At 43.8% G+C, this 25,674-nt stretch overlaps 1 protein-coding gene across 7 annotated transcripts in view; it reads left to right on the top strand.

The window, feature by feature from the left end:
* Positions 1–25,674, top strand: part of LOC139050500 (dermonecrotic toxin SpeSicTox-betaIB4-like) — a 275,782-nt gene that overhangs the window by 235,183 nt on the left and 14,925 nt on the right. For 2 of the 7 annotated variants that reach the window (XM_070526952.1, XM_070526953.1), the window contains exons 2-7: positions 11,912–11,983; positions 13,253–13,288; positions 15,188–15,470; positions 15,965–16,096; positions 17,808–17,930; positions 19,341–19,572. In XM_070526952.1, coding sequence (XP_070383053.1) covers positions 11,924–11,983; positions 13,253–13,288; positions 15,188–15,470; positions 15,965–16,096; positions 17,808–17,930; positions 19,341–19,572 — 866 coding nt within the window. In that variant the 5' untranslated portion in view covers positions 11,912–11,923. The other 5 variants (XM_070526950.1, XM_070526951.1, XM_070526956.1 and 2 more) reach the window with 5 other exon arrangements.

Genomic DNA, 25,674 nt, shown 5'->3' with positions numbered 1-25,674 from the left:
CCGCCTTTCTCAAGAACTAAAATCCGCAACCTGGCGCCTGGCTTTTACAGTTTCTATGTGGTTAAAAGGAGAGCACCGTGTTTAAGCACTATGTCCTGACCACGTCACCAATGAGCGTATCCCGAACACACTTTATGACCCTGTCAACGCAACACAACACAATCCACTACAACCTCTCCAGGATCCTTCACACGTTCTCGTTGTTCATAAGTAGACACAGTTATCGACATAACTTTAGTCAAGAGTTTAAGAAAGACGGGGCATCGGAAGCGAATTGCACCGAACGCATACTATTTGTAATAGCCTATAGTAGCTCAAACAATTTTTTGTATTTCCCGTAACTCATTAATTAAGTTTAATTGCCCAACTTATTAATTATTGACTGAGGACCCCAAGTATGATAAGAAGATTTGTCGAGCACCTTCAGAAACCACCGATCGAGTTGTTTCCTTGCGAAACGTCTCACGCAGTCCTTTTTTCCGGGTTACAAACAAAGCCCTGTAGGACACCCTGTAGAACCCACATTGAAACACAACAATGTCATGATGATTAACCAGCACTTCACCGGTGTGCAAGTACCGAAATGAATGCCACGTATTTATCGACGGAACAGAATCCACCGCTAAACCGCGCCGGGCTTTTGCAGCGTCACTCTGTTTAGGGACTGGCTGCTAGACCAGTAGTCGAACACTAGTGTTCTGAATACTCGCGACCGTGTCGCCAAGTCTCTAAACAAACACCGGGTCTTTCTGTGTCACGCCACAAGAAGGGCAGCCATGCCTCAACAACTGTGGAGCTCGCTTGTCTGCGCGTGTCTCTTTGAGAAGAAAAATAAATAAAAACCTGTCATAGAAACAATGGCGCTGACATAAAGTTTTCTACCGAGGAAAACCCACTTGTGTGACAGTTAGGAGCGACCCATGTTTGGGTGCAAAGGTTCGCTTTACTCTTGCGTTTATTTTTGTCTACTTCTGTTAAAAGCGCAGTCGGCAAGAAACTCAGGACTAAGATAAAAACAAGTGAAGAAAAACTTTCAACAGATGCATGCACTCAATTCTATCTGACTGCACAGCTGCACTTGCGCGGGGGTCCGTTTCAGGACAAAGACTGAATCTTGTTGCAGGTAAGAAACACATGCGTAGTATCCTTCACCTCTTAGCTCAACGTTTAACACTGCACCCAAACTTGGTCTTCTTTTCGTTTTGCTGACAACAAAATAACTGATAACGATGAGGGTCTCCAGCTGACAACGGCGCGTGCATTGCATGGATAGGGCAGCTCCAGGTGCTCATTAAGTAAGCATATATTGTTATTATCATTCTTAAATGAGTGCAGCGTCTTATGAGATCCATGCCGTAGAAAAATCCGGTGTCGCAGTCTTCTGATTCACCCGTGAGCAAAAGTTTTCGTATATGTATACGTGTGTGCATATGACTGAGCAGCTTATCCGTTCTACTCGGCTCGGCCTTCAAAGGAGCGCAAGATGGAGGTGCCCCGTGTCTAGTCGTCTTTCCGGTGAGAGAAGCGATGAGTTTTCCACGATTATCTTAGCCTTCCACGTTCTAAGTGCTGTCAAAGGTGGCCGAGGCGCCTTATACCTAGCCGGGTTCACTGCCGACTGCGTACGGGAGATTTCGGAACTACGGCGTTGGAGCCGTTTAGAAATCATTCTATATGGCATCTATCGCGGACAAATCAAGGAAATTTTTAGGCACGTAGGGCCCTCTGGGCTGTACTTGTCTGCGATAAGGTAACTTCACCACCTACGGGATTATCTGGCTGAGCTATGTCGAGTGCTCGGTTGCCATAGTCGGAAGTTCTCATCCCAGTATAAGAGCTGTTTTCTTTTTCTTTTTTTCTTTATTAACGATGGTGAGCTTGAAATTCACCTCCTCCAGTGCACAACGTCTGCTGCCTTGAAGTGGCACCTGACACCGGCAAAAGATGCAGAGAGCGAGTGGGGCTATGCTAATCCAGGTACAACCAAATTAGGAAGGCTCACTAAGCTTCTACAAAGACACTCCCTCACCAGAACAGGAATTGGCCTCCCTGGTGCAGTATTCGGCCACCACCTCTCAGATGATCCCTACAATTCACCCTCGGCCCTCGACCCCCAGCAGCTGCGGAGCACCTGACCAATGCGGCGGTCTGACCTGCAATGCAGCAGAGGGTGCTCCGCCAATGGCAACTGACCCTGTGAACCTTTAATTGCAGAACTCTGTCGAATGAGGCTAGCTGAGCAGGTGTCATTGAGGAACTATCGGACATTGTTTGGGGTATCATCGACCTTAGTGAGATTAAAAGAACTGGTAAGACTTCTACATTGCTGAATAACGGACATGTCTTCTGCTACATAGATTTCCCAGGAAAGAAGCATTACGGGGTAGGATTCCCAATTCATAAGGAGATAGCGGGCAATATTGACGAATTCTACAGCATTAATGAGAGGGTAGCTGTTGTCGTAATCAAACTTAATAAAAGGTATAGATTAAAGGTAGTACAAGCCTACGTTCCAACATGCAGTCACGATGATGATGAAGTAGATCAGTTTTATGAAGATGTTAAATTAGCGATGAGAAAAGTGCAAACCCAGTATACTGTAGTAATGGGCGATTCCAATGCAAAAGTGGGGAAAAATATTTCTGGTGAACAAGCAATTGGCAACTACGGCGTTGACTCTAGGACCACTAGAGGAGATAATAATAATAATAACTTCTTTCATTTTCATCAGTGATGGAGGAGACTGCGGGTAAAAGTCGCTTTGGGCAAGCGACTTGACTAGAGCCCGCAGCCTCCTTTACAAGGCAAACAGCGATTGCACAGGAGGCATATATATACATAACAATTGACTATATGTGAAATATGCACAAATATAAACGCAAAAAACACAACTTATCTGAAAAACGCTCTTCAATTATTTAAGAAAGATTGAGTGACAAAATGTTCACGTAAAGCTCGTACACCAGTTATATAAATGTCAAGACCTGATTTCAGAAACAAATTTAAAAGTGTTGGTAGTGTGTATGATATCTTTTGTGTAGAATAATTGGCACGCGGAGTGACCACCTTCCACTGTTCCGTACACCTTGTAATGTAAGAATGTGTGTTCCTGGTGAGATTAGATAATTCGTGAAGAAACTTTAAGTTCTCTTTTACCTCCCGTTTGAAAGCTTGACTTAACTTGTAATTATAAAGGTTAAAAACGGGTATTACACTTGCTATCTGAAATAAGTGTGATGTGTGGGCATTGTAAGGCAGGTTAAATAGTATTCGCAAAACTTTTTCTGCAGTATATGTATCTTTTCTAGATTCGTATGTGATGTGGTACCCCACACGAGCAGACAATAATAAAGTGTAGAAAAAAATAGGGTGTTATAAATAAGAACCTTGATTCTGTAAGGTAAAAGAGGTCTCAGCCGCACCATCATCCCAACTACACGAGATAATTTGCCCAATACCGATTCTATGTGCATGTCCCAAAGCATATTTTGTGTGAAAATAACGCCAAGTATTTTAAAACTATCTACAATTTCTAGGTTTACATCGTCATAAACAAGGTTGATGGAACTGGTTATTTGCTTAGATTTTGGCCTAAAGATTATTGCTTTTGTTTTGTTTATATTGATTTGTAGACAGTTTTGTTTTGACCATACATGAAGAGTTTTCAGAGCAGTGTTAGCTTTATTCTCAAGGCTACTAGAGTCAGGTGACGAAAAAAATATACTGGCGTCGTCTGCGTACATTACGTATTTCGCATCTTTATAGATATTTAGTAAGTCATTTATATATATGATAAACAGGAACGGGCCAAGAATACTACCTTGAGGAACGCCTCTGGTGATATGCTTCAAATTTGAGTGGCTATTGTTTATTTCAACATATTGATAGCGATTATCAAGATAAGATTTTATAAGGCTTCCACAGTGCCCTCGAATACCGTAGGTTTCAAGCTTATCAAGAAGAACAGAGTGAAGGATGCAATCAAATGCTTTAGTGAAATCAATATAAATACCAAGGACAATGTTTCTAATTTCAAATTGCGATAAAATAAACTCTTTTTGATGGAGTAGTGCTAATTCTGTAGACCGTCGTTTTCTAAATCCAAACTGGGCTGGAGAAATTAGGCTGTGCTTGTCAAAAAACTTCGAAACCTGCATTAGTATTAGTTTTTCTAGACCCTTCGAAAAAACAGGTAATATAGAAATGGGTCTATAATTTTTAGTATCATTAACGTCACCTTTCTTGAACAATACAGACACTTTGGCTATTTGCATCCGTTTAGGAAAGATAGCGCTTGACAAAGACAAATTAAAAATATAGGTAATGTACGGGGAAATGATATCAAGCACATACTTGATAGGGCGAACCTGCATGCCTTCTGCATCGCAACTTGAGCTATTTTTTAGTGAAAGGAAAACTGATGTCACCTCATGCTCAGTAAAGGGATGAAGAAAGAGTGAAGATGAATTTCTTTTCGGCATAAATTCACTAATGTCAGACGACGCATTACCACCAGAAAAGTTTACAAGGTAATCATTAAAAACATTTGCAAGAGCACTTCCCGATACTTCGCTCCCACCAAGTATTAGGGTTTGTATTCGCGGAGCTGATTTTCGACGATTCAAGACATCATTTAACTTTTTCCATAAGGTATCAGGTTTGTTCAAACAACCCTCGAATTCTGCATGAAAATAGGACTTCCTATGGGATTTTAGTTCCTTATTTAGCTTGTTTCTATACGACTTGTATTCCTTTATTATACTTGGATCCTTAGTCTTGACGAACTTGTGATAGAGCGCGTTTTTATAATTAATACGTTTTAGCAATTCGGGGCTTACCCACGGCTTCCGTAATTTTTGACCGAGCCTGAGCTTTTTTTTCTGGAAAATGGTTCTTATATATTCGAGAGACTTCATCAATAAGCTTGCCATACGCGATTTCGACGTTATCTATTTCTAAAATTTGTTTAAGATCGCACCGTAGAAGTTCGTCTCTGAAGCTATCCAGACGTGTTTGAGTAATACTTTGACATAGGATATACTCATGCTTCCTCTTCTTCTTAAAGTTGTGTCTTCTTAGAAAAAAAAATACTGGAAGGTGATCACTAAGGTCGTGTGACATCACTCCGGCAGTAGCAGTTTCAGTGTCAGCATTTGTAATGAGCAAGTCCAACAATGTTTCACTTTCGGATGTAATCCTTGTTGGCGTACGGATTAAATTTTCATAACCATTTGAAGCTAAAATATTTAACATAGTTTTTTGTGGTACAGAAGTGGTCAGCATGTCGATATTGAAATCACCAGCGGACACCAAGTAATTGCTATTTTCTGCAGTAAAAGACAGCAGCTGTTCATAAAAAGAAAGGAACTGAAGAACATTTCCATTTGGAGGCCTGTAGCACACAGAAAATATGTACTCATTCGCACGAACTGTTACCATTTCAAAATCGTCGCAACAAACACAAAAGTCGGGAAGCAATTCACAACTGACATGTTCTTTCAACAACAGCAAAACACCGCCGCCACGGCGGTTCGTTCGGTTCACACAAAACGATTGATAATGTCTAAACTTAGGCACGTCACGACCATCTCTGCACCAAGTTTCACTGAGCATTACAGCATCAAACAAAAAATGAAAACCATTGATAAAGTCATCGATATCTGTTTCTTTGTTATAGAGCGAACGAACATTAAGGTGAAGACACTTCAATGAACCAGCATGTTGATTTGACACAAGATTATCTACCTCATGCGGAAAGAAGGGACTATCAGTAGCCATCTTTAGGCGGGAATGATCAACTTCAGTACGCTCACAAGAGAGCAGGCTCAGGAAGGAAAGTCTGATCTGTGACGCACTGCGATCACAGAGTCGCCCTCGTTCTTTCGCAGCAAGATCTTTCCATTCCTGTGCCACGCGAATTTGTAACCATTCAATTTCGCCCAGTCTTTAGCCTCTCGAAGCAGTTGCCGGTTGTAACTGGTCATGTTTTCCTGAAAGAACACCTTGGATTCCTTTTCCCTCAGCTTTGAGCGGCTGTCCAACCACTGGTCTCCAACAGATTGCCTGAGATACCTCACAATTATACCAGGAATGCGGCCGGCTTTGCATGGAAGGCGGTGAATGGCAGCGACATCGGTTTCACTAAGTACAGGGACCTCAATCAATGTGGCAAGAGAATTCACTTTCTCAAGCAAATTTTCATTTGCTTTCAGATGCTGGTAGAATTCGCAGAAAGGAATAAGCTTCGAATAATGAACACCTTTTTCAGGAAGCGTGGCAACAGAAAGTAGACCTGGAAGAGCCCTAATGGTGAAACAAGAAATCAAATTGATTTCATACTTTCTGCTGATCCCAGCATAGTGCAGGATGTAGAAGTTGTAGGTAGGATAAAGTGCAGTGATCCGAGGTTAGTAAAGTCTAGGATTCACTTAAATTTGAAGAGAGAAAGAGTAAAATTGGTCAAGAAGAAACAGGTCAACCCAGAAGCAGTAATGGTAAAAGCAGACAAATTCAGGCTAGTGCTTGCAAACAAGTATGCAGCCTTAGAACCGAGAGACGAAGATGACAGAGGCAATGAATGAAACCGTAACTAGATTTGCTTCAGAGGCAGCCATTGAAGCGGCAGGCAAGCTCCAAGGCATGCAGTAGGCAGGCTCTCCCAAGTAACTCAGGACCTAATAAAGAAACGACAAAGAATGAGAGTGGCCAACTCAAGAGATAAGATATAATTCGCGGAATTGTCAAAACTATCAAGGCGAAAATAAGTGATATTCGAAATTATAGCGCGAGAAAGACAGAACAAGCCGTAAAAAATAGATGCAGCCTAAAATCAGTGAGAAAAAAAACTTGACATAGGACAAGCCATGATGTATGCACGGAAAGATAAGCAGGGTGATATCATTAGCAATCTCGAAGGTATAGTAAAAGCACCTGACGAATTCTATACTGACCTGTAGAGTACCCAGAGGAGTCAGGATACCTCAATTAGAAACAGTAACGAACAGGATACAGAAACGCCTCCTATAACTATCGATGAGGTCAGAAGGGCCTTGCAAGACATGAAACGAGGAAGAGCGGCCGGAGAAAATGGAAAAGCAGTCGACTTAGTAAAATGTGGAAGAGACATAATGCTCAGAAAACTGGCAGCGGTTTATACCAAGTGTCTATCAACCGCAAAAAAAAATGGAGCTGGGCAGCTTATGTAATGCGCCGGTTGGATAACCGTTGGACCATTAGGGTTACAGAATGGGTTCCAAGAGATGGGAAACGCAGTCGAGGACGGCAAAAGGTTAGATGGAGCGATGAAATTCAGAAATTCGTGGGCGCTAGTTGGAATCCGTTGGCGCAGGACAGGGGTAATTGGAGATTGCAGGGAGAGGCCTTCGTCCTGCAGTGGACATAAAACAAGATGATGATGATGATGATGTGAGAATACTTGGGCGTCACGCCCTTGCTTCAGTGCAAGCTAATTCAAAGTTAATCGAAGAAAGGCAAGCGTTGAAACATGAGCTAAGTTTTCATAAGTTGTGTTATCACGGTTTAAAGTTAAATTCAAATGAAATTCTAGTGTTTAACGTCCCAAAGAAATGCACTTGCTTCGGGCGGCCGCAGTGCGGTGGTGGGTTCGAATTCATTTGTGCACCTGCTTTTTTTTTAACCTGCACCCAAAGCATGGTAGACGAGCCTTCCTGCATTCCGGGGCTTTCGGAATACTTGGTAACGAGCCAGCGACGTTGTGCTCAGCAACATAAGGCTACAGGCATGTAACTTCAACTGCGGTTGCCCACATGTTCCGCAAGATGTTCAGTCAAAACAGAAGCTCAAAAGAACATAAAAAGTTCAGAAGGGATCAGTAGTTGCCGAACTAAGGGATTCAATGTTCGGCAAGGGTCCTAGCTTTAATCAAGATGTTCAGTGTAAGTCTGCTGAGAGTAACACGGTCTTACAGAGCTAATTTTCAATCAGGGTGATGTGTTCACAACCAGGAAATGCAGACTCACAATGGCTTTTCAAGCAGTAAAGCGAAGTTATCTCTGCCTCTTCGCCCAATTTAGCGAGTGCCCGCCGCTGTCGTCTTTTCGAGGAGACCACTTGGGCTACTCAGTAAGGGCCACTAAGTATGCCTCTGAAAAGACAACTTGGGGCACTTAGCAGAACAAGGAGTTGGCAAAAGAAAATTTAAGATTTCTTGCTTGAAGAAAAGAGCGCTACGAAGACGCGGACGAAAGAACAACATGTACAACAGACAAGGCGCTACTTCCAACTAAATGTTTTTTGAAGAAACAGAACTTTAAATAGATGCAACCCAAGCTTGGTTGCATCTATTTAAAGTTCTGTTTCTTCAAAAAACATTTAGTTGGAAGTAGCGCCTTGTCTCGTCTTCGTAGCGCTCTTTTCTTCAAGTATGCATAACCAACTCACCCACATCAAGCTTCTGCTGCTCAAGATTTCTTGGCCAGTCTCCCGTGAGTTGGTAGGAGCCACATGTTTCGTGGGCAACAACACGTTAGCAACAGAGAAGTGAAAAGGAGTCGACAAATGAAATGGCTGATTGTGGAAAGGGAAGCGCAGTGAGCAAACGCTCCAATTATTTGCCCATCCTCGACGGTGGCTATACACTAATGCAGAGGAACAACAAAACAAGAAATATGCGATAACAGCCTGCATGTAGCGTGACGTATAAAGATCACGTGCATTTAAAAATATCATTGGGTTTTACGTGCCAAAAGCACGATCTGATTATGAGGCACGCCGTTGTGAGGGACGCGGGAAATTTGGACCACCTGGGGTTCTTTAACGCGCACCTAAAACTAAGTACACGGGTGTTCTCGCATTTCGCCCCCACAAATGTGCGCATTTTTATGTGCATTTTGTCGATGTCGCAAGTGCATAGAAATAGTTGCGTCGTTATGTTTTCATTGTGTGACCGCGCGCGCGTAACGCTTTCATGAAAATTAAACTTTGCATCTTTGGAATAACACTTGTGTATATTTACATTCGATTTGCGTGTTTTTGTACAAATGTTTCCAACATTGGCATTAAATTTTTATGACGTAATTTTTCATTTCCACAAAGAAGAAGGAGAGCTTCGCTTTTGACTAATTTCTTCATAAGCGTGGAATCGGCTGATTTTTTATTATTATGGATAAAGACCCAGTGTACAAAGAGCTTACGCAGGGTGTCATAGATAAGACCGACATGCAGCAAATTCATGAAAAACTGCGATGTCAATGAAGGTCTCTTCTAGGGTACTCAATCTAAAAAAAGATCCCCTCCGGGGTGCTAAAAGCGATTCGACTCCATAGTTATTGTAGATATATGTATGCAAAATACGATCTACTTTTCACAGGTTACTTGATGTCTTGATTTTATGTTTAAACTTCACTGAAATTTGTCAATCATCACCTTCGTGGCATTTCCGGCATCTTGCTATGCCATAGTAAAGATTTTGAATAGTACAAGTGCGTGGGGGAGGGGGGGGGGGGGGGCAGAGGCAGACAATACTGTTTGTCTGTCTTTTCCCGTATTCTTATCATGCACTTGTCTTATTCAAAGCCTTTACTTTGTCAGTACTACATTCATACGTCTCATGGGAGCCTGATGATCGATTGCTTTATTCCCTAATTTTCTAAAATAAAAGTTAACGGAGGTAAAATGTTCTTTCGTATGTACACTCTTTCCAGTTAGTTTGTTTGTCTCGGTGCGCAAAGTACGACTTTACGCATTCAATAATGCTTTGCATCGGTGGTGAAGCAATCAAAGCTTAGTTCCAGCGCACATTTGAACAAGGACGAGGCGAGAAAGACAACGCGAACGCCAACTAGCCCAGCTGTCCATACTTAGTAATCAAAGCTCGAAATCTACTCCCACTTCAAGGGCGAAAATGCGTCTGCATAACGGGCTCTGCTCCGTCGGTATTTCATAACTTATAGCTTCTATTGTGTGTCAGTCGACATGCCCACGAATGTTACCGAAAGTGTGGCAGGCAAGAAATTTGAGTGATGTCCTTAGCATATCTACAGGTGCGTTGGCGAGCGCTGACTGTCAACTTGTCCCACAGAGAAAGCCCTGTTGCTGACTAATAGAAGAACGCTTCTGTGTTTTTTTTTCCTGTCCTGGCGCTGCGTGGGGAGCTGATAAACAACATGCCTTGCTGACGTCAGGTTCCTCGATCCGTGAGCCGAAGTGTTCTTTCACAACCCATTGAGTCATAACGCTTTTCTGTAAATGATCCTCCACGTTATAATTGAGCGTGCTGTGTCAGCGCTTAAATATGAAAGCCATTCTCTTGCGACTCTCATTTTTCGGAAAAGCACCTCGAACTGCTTTATTTTGCTCGGAAATGCCAAGCTTTTTGACCAGTTAATAGGCCGAATGACATGGTGATACATGTTATAGATAACCACATCTTCACTTCGTGCATACTTCAACATTGCGTTACCATGAGCCGCCTTTTCTTCTAATATGATACAATCTGTGTAATACCAGCAGTTGCTGCTGCATAATACGTACAATTTGCTGCAAATTGTCTTTTACCCGTTGATTGTATTTAAAGAATAATAAACTGAAACGGAAATTGAAACTTAATGTGCTGCTTACCTCAAAAAATTTCCTGCGTAGGGGGTCCTCAACGCGAATGCTTCAGAACCAAGGGCCAAATTCGCAAAGCTTACAGTACGTTAGTACTGTGTTCCATTGGTCGGTCGCCTTCCCTAGTAATATGCCCAGCATAAACATTGGCTCGTGTTTGCTGATAAGACAAATTCTCGCATAAGAGTTTTTGTGTATGTGTGTGTGTGTGGGTATGAATACAGGCTGAAGTTCAGAAGTAACTGTGGTTGCAGGTTCACTTTGTTAAATTTCTTCTGCAGAAGAGCTTCTTGACTCATTGGAGCGCCCTCGATCACTATTTTGAGGAGGTCAGCCGTTTCAGCATCGATCGCTAGCAAGGTCCTTTGCAGACTTGCCTCTGCAGCGGTTGAAAAATAAACCCGGTACTGACTTTTGTCAAACGAGAATGTCACCCACGTTATCGCGTTTGCGGCTCCGCAAAAAAAAGTTGCGTTCCTGAAGTAACTCACTTAGACGTACCATCTTTAGAGAGACAGGTAACGCCGGTCATTTGATGGCAATGATGTTCATTGAATCAGTGGCTGTCTGCACAGCTGATGGCTGGAACTAACGAAGAACTAGAAAAGCTGAATTTGAAACGTAAAAACAGTGTCTGTAATTAAGAAGCCAGACCATAACATCGCTGGTTACACATAAAGGAAAGAAAATGAATATATTGGTGCAGTGCATTTGGGCAAGACCATGCGTGCAAGAGCAAGAGGAGGAGGGAGTGGTAGACTCTCCCCTGCAGCTGTGACCTTTGTACCAGCCTGCGCGATTACCACTAACTTCTCCCCATGTAAACACTCGCGCATACATTTGTGCATCGGGCTTCCTCTTCGTGACATCTGATGGAGGTGCGGGGTAAACGATATATTAAACAATTTATACTAGAAATGACTTAGAAAGGTCACCACGGCATAGTAAGGAAAGTAGAAGATATCCCAGTAAAACATTTTGTGGCGTAAATGAACTCCTACAGTGCGTCAAACAGATCTCAGTGGCTAAAACCTGGAGCCCAGGCACCAAGAGAGAGTGAGAAAACTCACCGTCATTAATCTCATAGTCTGGACAATGCCTTTTGTCCTCTACACTGTGATATTTCTTCGTTGTCGTCTCTGTCGCACCCAGCGCAACCGGCTCAGCACTGCAAAATAAACACACAGCATACATAGACCCATTACGATAAAGATGCAAAAATAAATGAGCGGCTCTAAAAAAGCTGCTCTCAGGGCTGCCAGTCGCATTGTAAACGCTGAGGTGTGAAAAGGCGGCTATACAAGTTATTTTTTTCTCGCAGGTCTGAAGCACAATGACCTTCGATGACTTCCTCATAGCTTGTCTTCTTTTCGCGAACCTCATTACAGCAGAGGTAAGTAAATGCGATATCAAACTATTTACACAAACACTCACAAAACGCAAATACCATCAAATACGGCCCACTTCATCACAATGCAAGAGCCAGGAAAGACTCTTCTTATGGCCCCGTGTGAGTTCCATTCGTGTTCCGGCAATCACTTTCACAGAGCTATCATTGTTATTGCTTTCTGGTTGGATCAATAGAGCGAACGATCGCAGAGTGCGCTGCCCGTATGACCGCTATCACCATACCGCATGACAGATAGTTTCTCTGGCGGAGGTCCGCCCAATAAACTGTTTATTTCGCCAGCTTTCCTCGCTCGCTTTGCCTGCCTGCCTGCACCCGTCACTATGACGTCGCAAGTCACAGCCAATCACGTTTTGTACGAATAAGCGTGAAACGCGTTATCGCTGTTTTGTTGTGACAGACTAGTATTTACTCGACCAAGTCTACCGTGTACCGAATAAGGCCGAGGTACTACACCACGTGATCTTTTTTACCTTTAACTAATCGCTCTTATCCGCACTATTGGTCACTTTGAAAGGGAAAATTCAATCGGTCTACTTATCGTAGCTCAACTGTGACTTGAATGCGAGCAGAACATTTTTTCATCCATACATCTTGGCCTATATTGCGCCTTATCAGCTTTTTTTTTCGTAGTGGAGTTTCAGTTCTATTGAGCTCATTGTCAGCTATATATAATGTAAGAATAATCTATTCTAATAAGAGGAATAATGAACACATGAGTAGTTCTTTATTTGATCAATCCATTCTGTTATCAAAGTTGATGAAAGTCGTGAAATGCAAGACAGCAGAAGCGATCGACTTTACAACTCTGTAAGTCAGGGACAGGAAATAGTGCAATATACCGTCAATCGCGCCAATTCAAACATCTGAAGCGAACGAAATTGCCGTATTACATATCGCTACAAAATATGCAGCTGACTTGTGAGCAATACTCTTGCAACATCATCGTAAATCTTCTAGCAGTTTCATGTAAGCTTCGAACTCATACAAAGAAATTTTCCATTTGAAGTGCTTTATCAGATTTGCTTTACAAAAATGTCATATCCCGTTTAATGCAAGGCCTTTGATTTGTAAACCTTGTACTGGAATTTTCTTGAAGCTTGCAGAAATCTGCCAATTTCTGCAGAAAACTGGCAGGCCTTAAACCAATGATCTCTCTTTCAGTCGGTATGATTCATCTTTCTTGTGAAGTGCAGAAAATTTCATTGAAATTGATCCAGCCGTTGCTTAACGACAGTATCCCTGGCATTTCAGATGAACTTAAATAATGAAGTTGGATTCGACCGCACGGTAAGCTCTCGTAGGACCGGACCGTAGTATCCTCACACTTACCGTTTGCGGAATTCTGTGTTGCCGTAGAGGTGTATGGTAAATGTGCTGGTAGCGATATCTTGTGACGCATAGTTAAAACACAGAGCACACAAAACTTAGACTGCAATAATAATATATGGGGTTTTACGTGCCAAAACCACTTTCTGATTATGAGGCACGCCGTAGTGGGGGTCTCCAGAAATTTCGACCTCCTGGGGTTCTTTAACGTGCACCTAAATCTAAGTACACGGGTGTTTTCGCATTTCGCCCCCCTCGAAATGCGGCCGCCATGGCCGGGATTCGATCCCGCGACCTCGTGCTCAGCAGCCTAACACCATAGCGAGTGAGCAACCACGGCGGGTAAAACTGAGACTGCAGTGGCTTACCATGTTGTACTTACGCGCTGGCGCAAAGTTTAGGTAACGACGTAACCATTGACACAACAATACTTTTAGGATTTTACTTCGACAGGAACATTCGCCCAGCACAATTAAGAACGTTCCAGACACATTGCAATTGCACAAAGCATCGCAAGATGTTGGCACCAGCGTGGCTACGTCTTTGGCTGAAAATTATCAAACGAAAGAGGTCCAATGACAACAAGGAAAAATTCAGCAAGGAAAAATTATTACATTCATGTAGAGGAAAGTGCCTTACCGAAAGGCATACATGAAAGGCCCAAAGTTGCTGCTTGAGGACGAAACATACAGGGTCAAATATTCGCCACAGGGTTGAGGCCTGCGTCGGCTGCGGAACAAAAATCTAGACTTGACTCAGTATACGTTGTGATGGACTGTCAAGATATTCACCTAGGCGCAACCGTAGGAAAAGTGCACCTTCTAGAACAGGTGTGTTTCAAACGTGACGGCAGCTTTAACTGGTCCGGGGTAGAAATAAGCAAGCGTAAATTTCGAATATTGGTTGGAAAAAATGCAGAGTAGAGATGAAACCGGGGTCGTCACACGCAGAGGTGGCGGTAAATTGCAGAGATAAAGGTTGTAACGAAAAGAAAAAAATATCAAGCAGAGATAGGCAAAAGGCTAGACTGTAGTATATACACAAGGTGTCCCAGCTAACCTTAGCCAGAGTTTAAAAACATGCAAATAGCACGTAGCTGGACAGAACAAAGGTAATGTTGTTTGCCCTTGCTCGGAGATACCAGAACTATCTTTGTTCATTTCGCCTAATTAGATCATTGGTCTTAAATAATTAATCAAATTCTAAAACGTTATAATTAGATGAAAGGTGTCAATGAGAAAATTGTAGAGCGACACGAAAAACTAGCCATACAGCTTTCTATTCCTCAATACGCGCTAAATAAAAGTGTTCTTCCGAGCGTGAAAAAAGCCTGCGAATACACGCAATGTGCCTCGAGCGGCAAGTCGTGCGGCAATTTTGTGTGTACTTGCAGGCTTCTTTCACGCTCGGAAAAACACCTATATGTAGCACGTATTGAGCAACAGAAAAGTGTATCAGGAGTTTTTCATGTCGGTCTACAATTTTCTCATTGACACTTTGCATAAAATTGTAATATTTGGGAAGTTTAATAAATAACTAAGACTAACTATTAGACGGAAGGAAAAAAATAGTCTCAGTATCTTCAAGCGACGGGAAACTACATTACCTTTGTTCTGTCCAGCTACGTTGCATTTGCATATCTTTAAGCTCTGGCTAAATTTAGCTCGGGCACCCTGTATAGCAAACATCTGATAAGCTCAAACAGGCCAGGCGACCATTTGTCACCACCTCGTTTTAAAAGGTATGCCATTGGAGATCATCATCTGCCATCCACAGCGGCAGTAATCTAGCATTCTGTAAACGGGTAAGGACCTTACCAGGTAAGCCAAAGCATTTTCTTGCTATATTTCACCACTGCAGCTGCCGCCTCCCAGATTCACCGGGCCCATGTCGCCGGCACCGAAAGGTCGGACTCGCATCAAGCGACCCTTCTACATCATCGGCCATATGGTAAACTCGAAAGAAGAGGTGGACAAGTTCCTTCGTAAGGGTTCCAACGCCCTCGAGGCTGACATCGAGTTCGCCGACAATGGCACCGTGCTTGGGACGTACCACGGCGTCCCATGCGACTGTTTTCGGGGCTGCTTCAAGCGGGAGCCAATTGGGGAATTCCTGGACCACGTCCGTAACCGCACTTCCTTGCGTGAGTGCGCACTGAATTTGACTACCCGGTGAAAACGCGTGGTCGAAATAACACTAAACGTTAAAGATGGCAACTTTTATTAAAACCCCATCTTCATATCTTCAGAGGGAATACTGGGTTCTCCAGCTTAAATTCTGAAAACAGCTTTGTTCTGATTAGAGCTTGCTGTGCAAATGTGCAGTTAAAGCATGGTTTTATAACGTATGTGTGGGTGCGTGGGAGTGTGGGTTGGTTAAACCCATTCTGAAAAACCTTAGCAAGCTTGCAGCGCCTGTGCAGGTGGATTGCCCAACGACGTGGGCATTATTTGTTCGACAAATTACAGCGCTACGTTAAGAAAAGCTGTTAACAAACTTTCATTATTGAACATGTTGTCTACACACAGTTTGCGGTGCCTCGTGCATGTTGAGTGCGACCCATTTGCTTTTGTGGAACACCGCAGTGGAAATGCTGGGAGCCTTGAAATTTGCCAACTATCACGCTTCTTGCTGCAGCCCATTCCAAATACAGGGGTCGAATGAGCCTCCTCTTTCTCGACTTGAAGACGACGAAAATTCCGAAAAGGGCTAAGGCCGTGGCCGGTGTTACGCTTGCCCTGAACCTTGTGAACCATCTCTGGAAAGGCGGTGAGTCAGTCTTCTTCATTTCGCATTTAATACTGTCACGCTTGAGGTTATGCGCAAACTCAGCACCAGCTATTACCGAACGGGCAACAACAACAACAACGAAAATTCGCAGACCCCATGCATTCTTGAAATCTGCGTTAATGCGAAGAGAGAGAGCAAATGATAAATGAAAGGTAGGGAGGTTAACCAGAACTGAACCCGGTTGGCTATCCCTACACTGGGAAAAGGGAAAAGGGGACGGAAATAATAAAAGAAGAAGAGAAAGTCCACTGTGGATATCGTTCGGTCGCTCAGTCCGGATCACAGACGCTGACTCAATCCGTCAGCTTTCAAATATGGCAGCAGCGCTTTTGTGCCCTTTTGTAGCTGCGATATGCGAGGCCATGGTCCCAAGATCTTGTTCAAGGTGAACGGTTTGCTATCTAACTGGTTGAGAGCTGTGCAGAGGTCATGTCTTTCGTTTTCAAAAGATGCGAAGATGCGAAGAATTCGCCTCAATACCCAGGTGGTGAAATTTTTCAGTGCATTGGTCTGTCTGCACTTCACCTCCTCTGTTGGAACTCGCTACGAGCGATCAAAATGTTTCTTTCTCCCCCCCGTGTGGTCAGAATCAATCAGGCGTCACCCTACTATATACGGTGTGCCTCATCACCGGATCGTGAGCACATTCCAATCACAGAACGAGCACATTCCCATTCCAAATCAAGTCCATCAGCTACTTACAACGTCCCACTGGACATTGCAGAGTAATGGCGCTGTTGCCAGCCTTTACACCCGAAAACATTGCAAGGCTGACCGCGTCGCATACGCAGTGTTAATAGACGAGACTCTCACTGTATAATCAGCGACAAGAATGAAGAAACTTCGGACACATGTAGCGTGTAGTGCTCCAAGTGATAATCCCGGGAAAAAACTGTCACAGGTAAAATGGCAAAAAAGAATGAAAATGAAAATAATATAATGTGTCGGTCACAACATAATTTTGTACATTCGTGCACATAGCCTGCGTAGAACAATGAATGGACGATCGGTTCATGTATACAGAACCACATGAAAACATAACAGTCAAAACATGGCGACGTTATACAGAAAACCTCAAGGCAACAACGCGAACAAAAATGTCGATATCACGTGATATCCAAAGCAACAGTAATAATAAAAAAAACTCATGATCGAGACCGCATTCACACCGGTCGCTCCAGAGGCATTATACATACTTACCGTTTGTGGGCTTAGAAATTTCTGTTAATTTAATGCCATTCTCCTTGCGACTGGATTTACGAGTACATATAGCTTGTTTAAGAGTATGACCTTAACCGCATACAGCTCTTGAGTGTTCCCTTAAACAGGTTGTCTCAGCTAACTTTAGCCAGAGCTTTAAAATATGTAAATGCCACGTAGCTGGACAGAATGAAAGTAATGTTGTTTGCCTTCGCTTGGAGATGCTCAAATTATTTTTTTCATTCTGCCTAATTAGGTAATTGGTGTTAATTAATCAATCACCTTCTCAAATGTTATACTTAGATCAATATTGTCAGTGGGAAAATTGCAGAGCGACATGAAAAACTCGAGACACAGCTTTCTGTTTCTCAATACGTGCTACACAAAAGTGTTTTTTCCGAGCGTGAAAGAAGCCTGCAAGTGCACGCAAAATTACCGCGCGACTTGCTGCACGAGACGCTGCATATATTTGTTGCGCGAATTTCTGCAGTGCATCCGAAGGAGCGAATGAATGTGCTGCTTTCTATCGGCTACGTCAAGGACCGTGACGTCACCAGAGGAGCCCTGGCGTTCTTGAAGAAAAAGGGACACGCTGATGTTCTACGCAACATTGGTATGATTTTGTCGCTTCGTCTGAAGGCTGCATAACGTGTTTAAGGGTTCCTACATAATTGCAAAGACAATTTTAACGTTATGTGCACCTCTACCCTTACCCAATGTCCATTCTTCGGGCCTGTAAGGTATATTGAATAAATAATGAACAATCACAACATTTATTGGATTGAATGTAGCTATGCCGCGCCACTAAGTCCAGTCCAAGGCTAAAGACCGTCTGTGACGAAAGAACGCGATTGAAATTACCCTCCCACTCGATCAGTGAAGATGCACGCAGATATGTTCATACAACGCGTCCTGTAAAAAAACCTAGGCAAAGAAAGGCTTCAAATATGTGCAGTGTGTTTGTTCGTTTTCGTCTGGGTTTCTTTTTTTTTACTCTAAAATGCACTGCGTATCTCTTTCCAGACAATACATCGCGGCAAGCATCACAACTGCACGAGAGCAGTACGCCTTTGTTCCAGTACACATCGCTATAGCAGCTAAGGAGCTACTGGAATTTTCATTTATTTCTGGTTTTACTGTATGGCTCATGTTCTGTGCATTCTCAGATTGCGAATTCAATTTATTCATTTGACGACATTGGAAATGTTGGTAGCTACATTGTTAGCTTCTTCACGTCCTAACCACCACTGCCCCCTTCCCCCTCCCCCAGAAAGTTAACGGGTCACGTGGCGTTATGAGCTGTTCGCATTCTGGGGCCCCTAATATGCCCCCATCGGAAAGTGGGTGTGAACCAGATAAAGTGCAGTCCAGGCAGCGTTTTGCCACAATAATTCTTAACAGAGGTTCGGTACGTAGTAGCTGAGATATTATCAGATTGAATGTCCCGAGGCTATGGTGAGAGGAGGTGAGCTCTCCTCCCTGCAAGACATGCTCTCGCTCGTTGCCTCGATCAGCATTTGCAAGCAACACTCTTCGTTGGTTTTTGCCCATATCGGAGCAGAGGTTGCAACGTAGCGTTTACGTCATTGGCCACCGCCACATCTCTTTTATTGTATTTTGCTATCTTTTCTCTTGTTTATGTCATTTTTTTCATCTTTCTTTCATTTCTTGTTCCTTCGCGAACCACTTCAAGAGGGGGTTTAGCGCTTCGCGGTTCGTGAGAAACACCGAGTTTTTTCGCTCTCCTGCTGGCTTGCTATGCTCTTAAGTGCACCGCACGTGTGACGTAGAAGGGCCACGTGTATGACGTCATCTCGCAGGCTGGTGTGGCGTCTCCTACGAGAAGAAGAGTGTGCCGAATTTAGTTTTGAATTTTCAGATTTTCTCGCGGCGTAAATCGGCCCGAATACTCTGCCCACAAACCACCGTCACCCTGCTATCTACGCACCACGCCTGTGCGTTTGCTGTGCCCAAAAGGTAGGCGAGAAGCCCCCCATGTACCATATTTGCCTTGGTCACGCAGGTTTCGACGTGGGCATGAACGACCCCCTGAAGAGCATTGCGCGCATGTACAATAAGCTGGGCATCAAAGGTCGCAGGTGGCAGGGTGACGGCCTCTCCAACTGTTTGCGGTTCCTCATGCCTGTGGACAGGCTTAAAGCGGCCGTCAAGTTACGTGACAGCGAGCATGGCTACGTCGACAAGGTGTACCACTGGACCATCGACCTGCCTTATTACATCGAGAAGAGCCTCAGGTCAGCGACGGCAATTGCCGCACCGCATATGGTTTTGGCGCTTCGAATGATTCTCAGGCAGTTTTTGGTCGAACGGAACGAGGCGAACTATTGAACAAATCATTACCTCGCAGCCTATATTCCCGTTTTGCTGCTGAAGTGTATGAGGAACCCAGAAATATTCGCGTTACAGAACCATTGGATGAATTTGAACAAAATGCATCGCATTTCAAGCGGAAATCGAGTTCTACAAATTGTTAGAAGCAGAATTTACATTAAAGCCGTCATTCCTTTAGAAGAAACTGGTGAAATCGGTGTAAGTCTAAAAACATTTAACACAAAGTTTCTGGGTCATTAATTCTGCACGAAGGGCATTCATTATAACAAAAAAAAGAGAAGTCGCAGTTTCTCCCTCACGGCGAAGCATAGATTGCGATAGCGAATCAGTAGACACATATGCGAAGTAGCGATAGTAGCTTTATCTGCTGTACAATCTCGTAACCGTTGACTAAATTAACAAGCATGGTAGTCACGCGCGCGCAGGCAGACATAAACACATCTCACTCGGTGAGCCCGGACACTCGCTGTCAAAACGTTGGCGTGAAAGAGCGGCAGCAGCGGCGAGCGAATAGGCCTTCGCGCTGCCTCTCGCTTCAACAAGGTAGATGTACTGGTAGCGAAGGCTCCATAGACGCCCATTGGTCCAAAAAATGGCGACTCGTGGGCACTCCAGCGCCCCCTGGATTTTGGGGGGCAAACTACGCAAACGTGACGTAGAATGACGTCACGCATACGTATGCTTTTGGCGCGAATTATAAAGCGGTCTTTCTGTAGAATTCGCGGTTTCGAGCCCGTACCTCTCGAAGGTTGCTGCCTTTCAGCGCGCCCCAACCTTTGCCAGTCAAATGTGCTCGAGTTCCTGCTAGTTATGGCCTTGTTAATGTGCAATTGGGAACGCAATGAAAGTGACTGGTAAAGGAGGGGCAGCATAGAAAGGCAGCAACACTTCCAGACACTGGCGAAGCATGCATGATTCGTAGTGCAAATACTGGTGCTAGTACTTTTGAGAGCTTTTGAGTACAGCAAGGTATGATGCACAAAGCACTGGCTCAAGTGCACAGTTCGCAATAGAGTGTACGGCAAGTATGGTTTTCATAGTTTCATATTCATTGTTTATTGCAGCAACCAAACAAATACAGTCACAAAGCACACCCTTGGCACACAAACAAAAAATACATGTCACAGGCAGCACAAGCAGTATTGTTTAAGTTGGCTAATCATATCAATAGTCACAGTGCAGATAGGAAAAAGCCCTGAAGTGCCACGAACGTTGTCAGTTAGGAAATTGAAAAGTATAGAAAACAATGCTACGACAGCTTCAATTGAAGCAAACATAACATGACATAAGTAGGCGCATCAACACAGACCATAGAGCACACTGGGATTATTCTTCACATTTAATTTCTTCAGCTGAAAGAATATAGCAGGTGCGTTTACATCTGCAAGGCAATGTTAAAGCCAGCTTTAGCACCCTCAAACGTGCTCAACGTAGGAGCAAGTACCATACATTGAGCCGGCGTACCATCTCCAGAGTACTTCTAGTCGTTAGCCGGATCAATTTGAAGTAATTTTACGTCAACAAAAGTACACATGAAGTACAGCGTACAGTGAAGTGCAAGGACATTCGCGGGGCAGTAAAGCATGTAATCAGTGTACTGTACGCTACAATATAGCCAGATAAAAGTCCAGCGCTGTTCTGTTCGTTGCGCTGACAAAGATCCTACTAAAAACTCTGAGATGCAACTAGCTTGCTAAAAGGTGGCCTGGTAGCCCAGGTAGCACACAAAGTCTTGAAAACGTCGTATTAAGGGATTCAAAGTCTGAAACGGATTTTTGACCAAAATCGACGCATCAAAGACGTTCCAAACAAGATAGCTTAAAAACGAGGGGTGAATACGTTTGGATAACGTTGGAAGCCAGGCAGCTTAAAAACGAGGGGTGAATACGTTTTGAAAACGACTTCATATGACTCGCTCTATCTCTTTAGTTATCATGTGACCAAGGTGGCCACGTGATTCGTGATGCCGGGCAGCCGGGCGAGCCGGGCATAGTCGCGTCTTCATGGCGTCGTCGCGTCCCCGCACTCGCATTGCGCTGTGGTGTGTTTGCGGCTGTTCTGAGTGTGCTGCCGCTGCCCTTTGCTATGTAAGTGTTGCAGTGTTTTGCTGTCAAGAAAACGATATTCTGTGATTAGTTTGGGTTGTGCGAAATTGTTTGTGTGGTTTTAATTCGGAAATCAGTAGTGTTTTCAATTGTTATCGGACCATGGCGGCCACGTTATTCGTGAAGCCTGGCATAGTTGCGTTATCGCACTTGCATTGCGCTGTGGTATGTTTGCGGCTGTTCTGAATGTGCTGCCGCTGCCCTTTGTCATGTAAGTGTTGCAGTGTTTTGCCGTCAAGAAAACGACATTCTGTGATTAGTTTGGGTTGTGCGATCTGTTTGTGTAGTTTTAATTTCGAATTCAGTAGTGTTTTCAATTGCAGGGCGCCGAGTGGAGGGCACTAATCAGCTCTTCAAGTTCATTGTCATGTTATTTGAGGCGCCTTTTCACTGACGCTGTAATTCAGGCGTTAAGGGCAGTATAAGGACGAAAGTTAGAGGGAATAAATTGTGCCTGTGTGTCCCTAGCGTCGGGATCGGCCGCTATGCGTGATCCTAACAAGAAAGCATTTTGCAGAATGCGAAGAAAGATGGCAAAATTGCTGTCTGTGCGCACCTTGCCAATCTCCGCAATAGAGCCGTCATCGTGGTATTTTAGACTCCCGTTTAGCAAGAGTGTTGCAGACAAGATAACTGGTTCAAACAGGCTTTTTTTTTATGATTCAGTACTAGTACGGTATCCCAAAAGGTGAGGTCAAGTGCTCGCCCTATTTTCTTCCCTCGCGCTACAGCGCACTGACAGAATTTTGCGTGCACCATATATACCGTGCTTTTATCGTTTACGCTTCAGGTTCTCGATTGTGTTTTCGCCCCCTTTACCCACGTGAGCGGTATTTCATGGTCTTACGGGGTACCACGTGTGTCCATATATTGTGTCCAATATATGAAACGGCCCAACTCTATTTTATTTGACGCCTCAAATGGTAGTAATGTATTGAGTCCCTTGTAGCTTTGTGCTTGTTATCAATTTTACTACTTGGCGAATGGATACAGCATGTACGCTGCATAACTCGCTTGTGGATACTGCGTACGTGAGTCGAGTATGCTTCAGGTAGTACGATTGTTTGCCGTTTGGGACATGTGTCGGAATGTACGCTGTGCGCCCTTCGCGCTTTACTTCGTCGGCGGCCTGCCGAGTTCGTGCGGGTGCAATGTGTGCGCGTGGAGTTAGCGAAGCGCTCGCGCGGTTTTTTTTTATATGTGTTCTGTTCGCGCGCTTCGCACAGCAGGGCATGCCGCAGTTCTTTGTCCTTGTGCAACAGATTTTCCTAGCGTACGCCTGTGCATTATTTGATACCGGTTTCACACGGGGCTCTTTTAACCGCTATCCAATCCGTTACAAATCGAATTTCTCGGTCGTGATTGGCTCTTTTGCGCAAGCTACGACAGTGAGCCAGTCGCATCGATAATTTCGATCCGGATCGGGCGTGATGGCGATCGAGAGTGGTCGCGTGACGCCGGTTTTACACATGGCTCCCACATAGGGAACACTTTAAGTTCAATGCTACTGAGTGAAGAGCAAGTGCATATATATGCCAGTGGTGGTATGTGGGCAAGTCTTTCTGGTGAAGCCAATACTTGTGCATTCAAAACATTTCAACTACCAGCGTAGTGCATCAATGTGTCTACTTCACAAAACGGAGCACCAGTGCAGATATCTAAGCATACCTGTCCAGGGCAGCAAGTGTGTCTACATTTAAACCACTACCAGCTTGTGCGGCAGTTCTATTTCCAGCGGGACTGCAGAATAATCAGTAGGGTGCGCTCAAGCTGTTTATCTATGAAGCTCTGCCTCGACTGTGTGCCAAATATTTTTGGACGTGAAAGTGGGGGTGAATTGGTAAACATCAGTGGAACTATGCCTGGACTTTGTGGCAAATGTTTTTGGATGTGAAAGTGTGTGTGAACTGGCAAAGAATTTGCTCTGGGCTACATGTGTTAAACGTTTTTCTCATTCAGAGTGCTTTTTTTTTTACTTTAGGAGACTGAAGATGTGCGCAAAGTGTGACATGTCAGTGTGCTAATTAATGTATTTGCTGGTTTGCAAATTATTCGTTGCAACTTTGTCTTTGCCAGAGAGGTACAACATTGCCTCTTGTACAGGGTTTTTTAGATAAAACACTTACTATTTATTACGAGCATTGCTTCCTTTGTTGCACAAATGCAGCTTCCAGTGCATTCCAGTTTATTTCCATGTTTATGTAAGTCACTAATATGAGGCTTGCATATTCATTTCTCACGTTCTGGAGTGGCAAGATGCAGCATTACTGTCTCATCGTTCGCTGTACTGCAGTAGTGTTCACTTGTTACACTGAATCCCCCGTTTAAGTATTCTGTACTAATTTCACTTTATTGCTTTTTTGTTGTATGGTTATTTTTCTCGCCATTACCTTCTTTGATATATCCTAAAGGCGATATTTCCAATTTTGCATTGTTCCCATTTTTTTATTTCTGTCACAGGATTATTTTATGATGGTATGCGGTGGTATTTCTTTTTGTGCTCTTTTCAAGCTTCTAGCTGATTGGTAACATTGCTTGGAGGCAGTTACCATCCGACTCATACTCTTGCATTTTTCAGTCTACTTCCATTCGCTCCGAATATCACTTCTGCATAACTCTAGTCCATCTAATAGCACGTGCTCTTTACTATGATAAATGAGAAACTTTAGTACACTCCAGGTTCTTCTGTTCATTTTTGTATGTGTACTTGGAATTTTGTTTATGTGTTAGTGAATGTTCACTTTCGAGTTCATTACGAATCCTTTCTGCGACTTTTGTCATTGTTGATGTACTTTTACTTCTATTTGCATTTCTCACACAGTTTGTTCGAAGCTTTCATAAGCATTACATTTTAATAAAGTGTTTTTGCTTGGTCACAATGTTCTCATTTCATTCACTTTTGGCATGAAGGGCTTGGTCTTGCCGCCTGCCAAGTCGTGACCATTTGTTCTTTGCAGGATGTCATTCCCATTTTGGTTGTAAGCATCGTAGCTTACTAAAGGTGGTATTAAGGATTCATTATTCCTAACAGGCTTATTTTCGTGGGACTTGGTAGAGGATACGCCGGCCATGCGGGGAACAGTGCTTGGCACTGCGCCATGGCTCTTACAGTCAACACGACGCTTCTACTCATCTGGGGCGCGATTGGAGATCGTTGCTCGAAACGCCCGATCAGTTTCACCTCACGCGATTGGCCTAGGCCGTGCCGACGGGTGCGGCTGACGACGTCTGCGCGGCATAGGCCATTCGCGTGAGGCGAAACTAAACGCGTGTTTTGAACAACGATGTCTGATCGCACCCGTCACTCGCGAAAATTAGCTTCAGATGATCGTAAACCTTTCTAAGCCACTTCTAGACCAGCTTTTTGATAACCTCCTAAAAACGTTTAGAAATTGGTTACGAATAGTTTTGGCAAAGGGATTACTTGTGTCTTTCCCAATCCTATTTCTAGACCAGCTTTTCGAATACGTCTTGCAGACCTGTTCTAGATCGTCTCAAGAAAGTAATTAAGCCGGACATTAGCAGAGATATACGACGTTTTCCCGCCGAAGTTCTCTCATTCGTGTCTTCTTTAACCCGTTTTTATCGTCTTGGATAAACGCTACGAAAACGTTACGTATCTCTTTTGTGCTACCTGGGAGCCAGTGGTGCCGAGTGGTAGTTATGATGACAATGGTTGATTTCATTATACCTGCCAGCACGGAACTGCAGGGGGGGGCGAGCAGGTGGAAAAATTAATCCCAGCGCCACGGAAACTATTCAAATTCAAATTCAAATTCAAATTTTATTTTGCCACCATGGTACAGATGATGGCGGGGACCCGTAGTAAAAGCTGCCGTTGGACAGCTTGACAAGGCCACGGGCCCCCACTTTGACAGCAATACAGTGGTTGTTTTTCTT

This window comes from Dermacentor albipictus, chromosome 10 (genome assembly GCF_038994185.2).
Source record: "Dermacentor albipictus isolate Rhodes 1998 colony chromosome 10, USDA_Dalb.pri_finalv2, whole genome shotgun sequence".
Classification (NCBI taxonomy): domain Eukaryota; kingdom Metazoa; phylum Arthropoda; class Arachnida; order Ixodida; family Ixodidae; genus Dermacentor; species Dermacentor albipictus.
The sequence above is the reverse complement of the archived record's forward strand: the minus strand, read 5'-3'. Positions and strand labels throughout refer to the sequence as shown.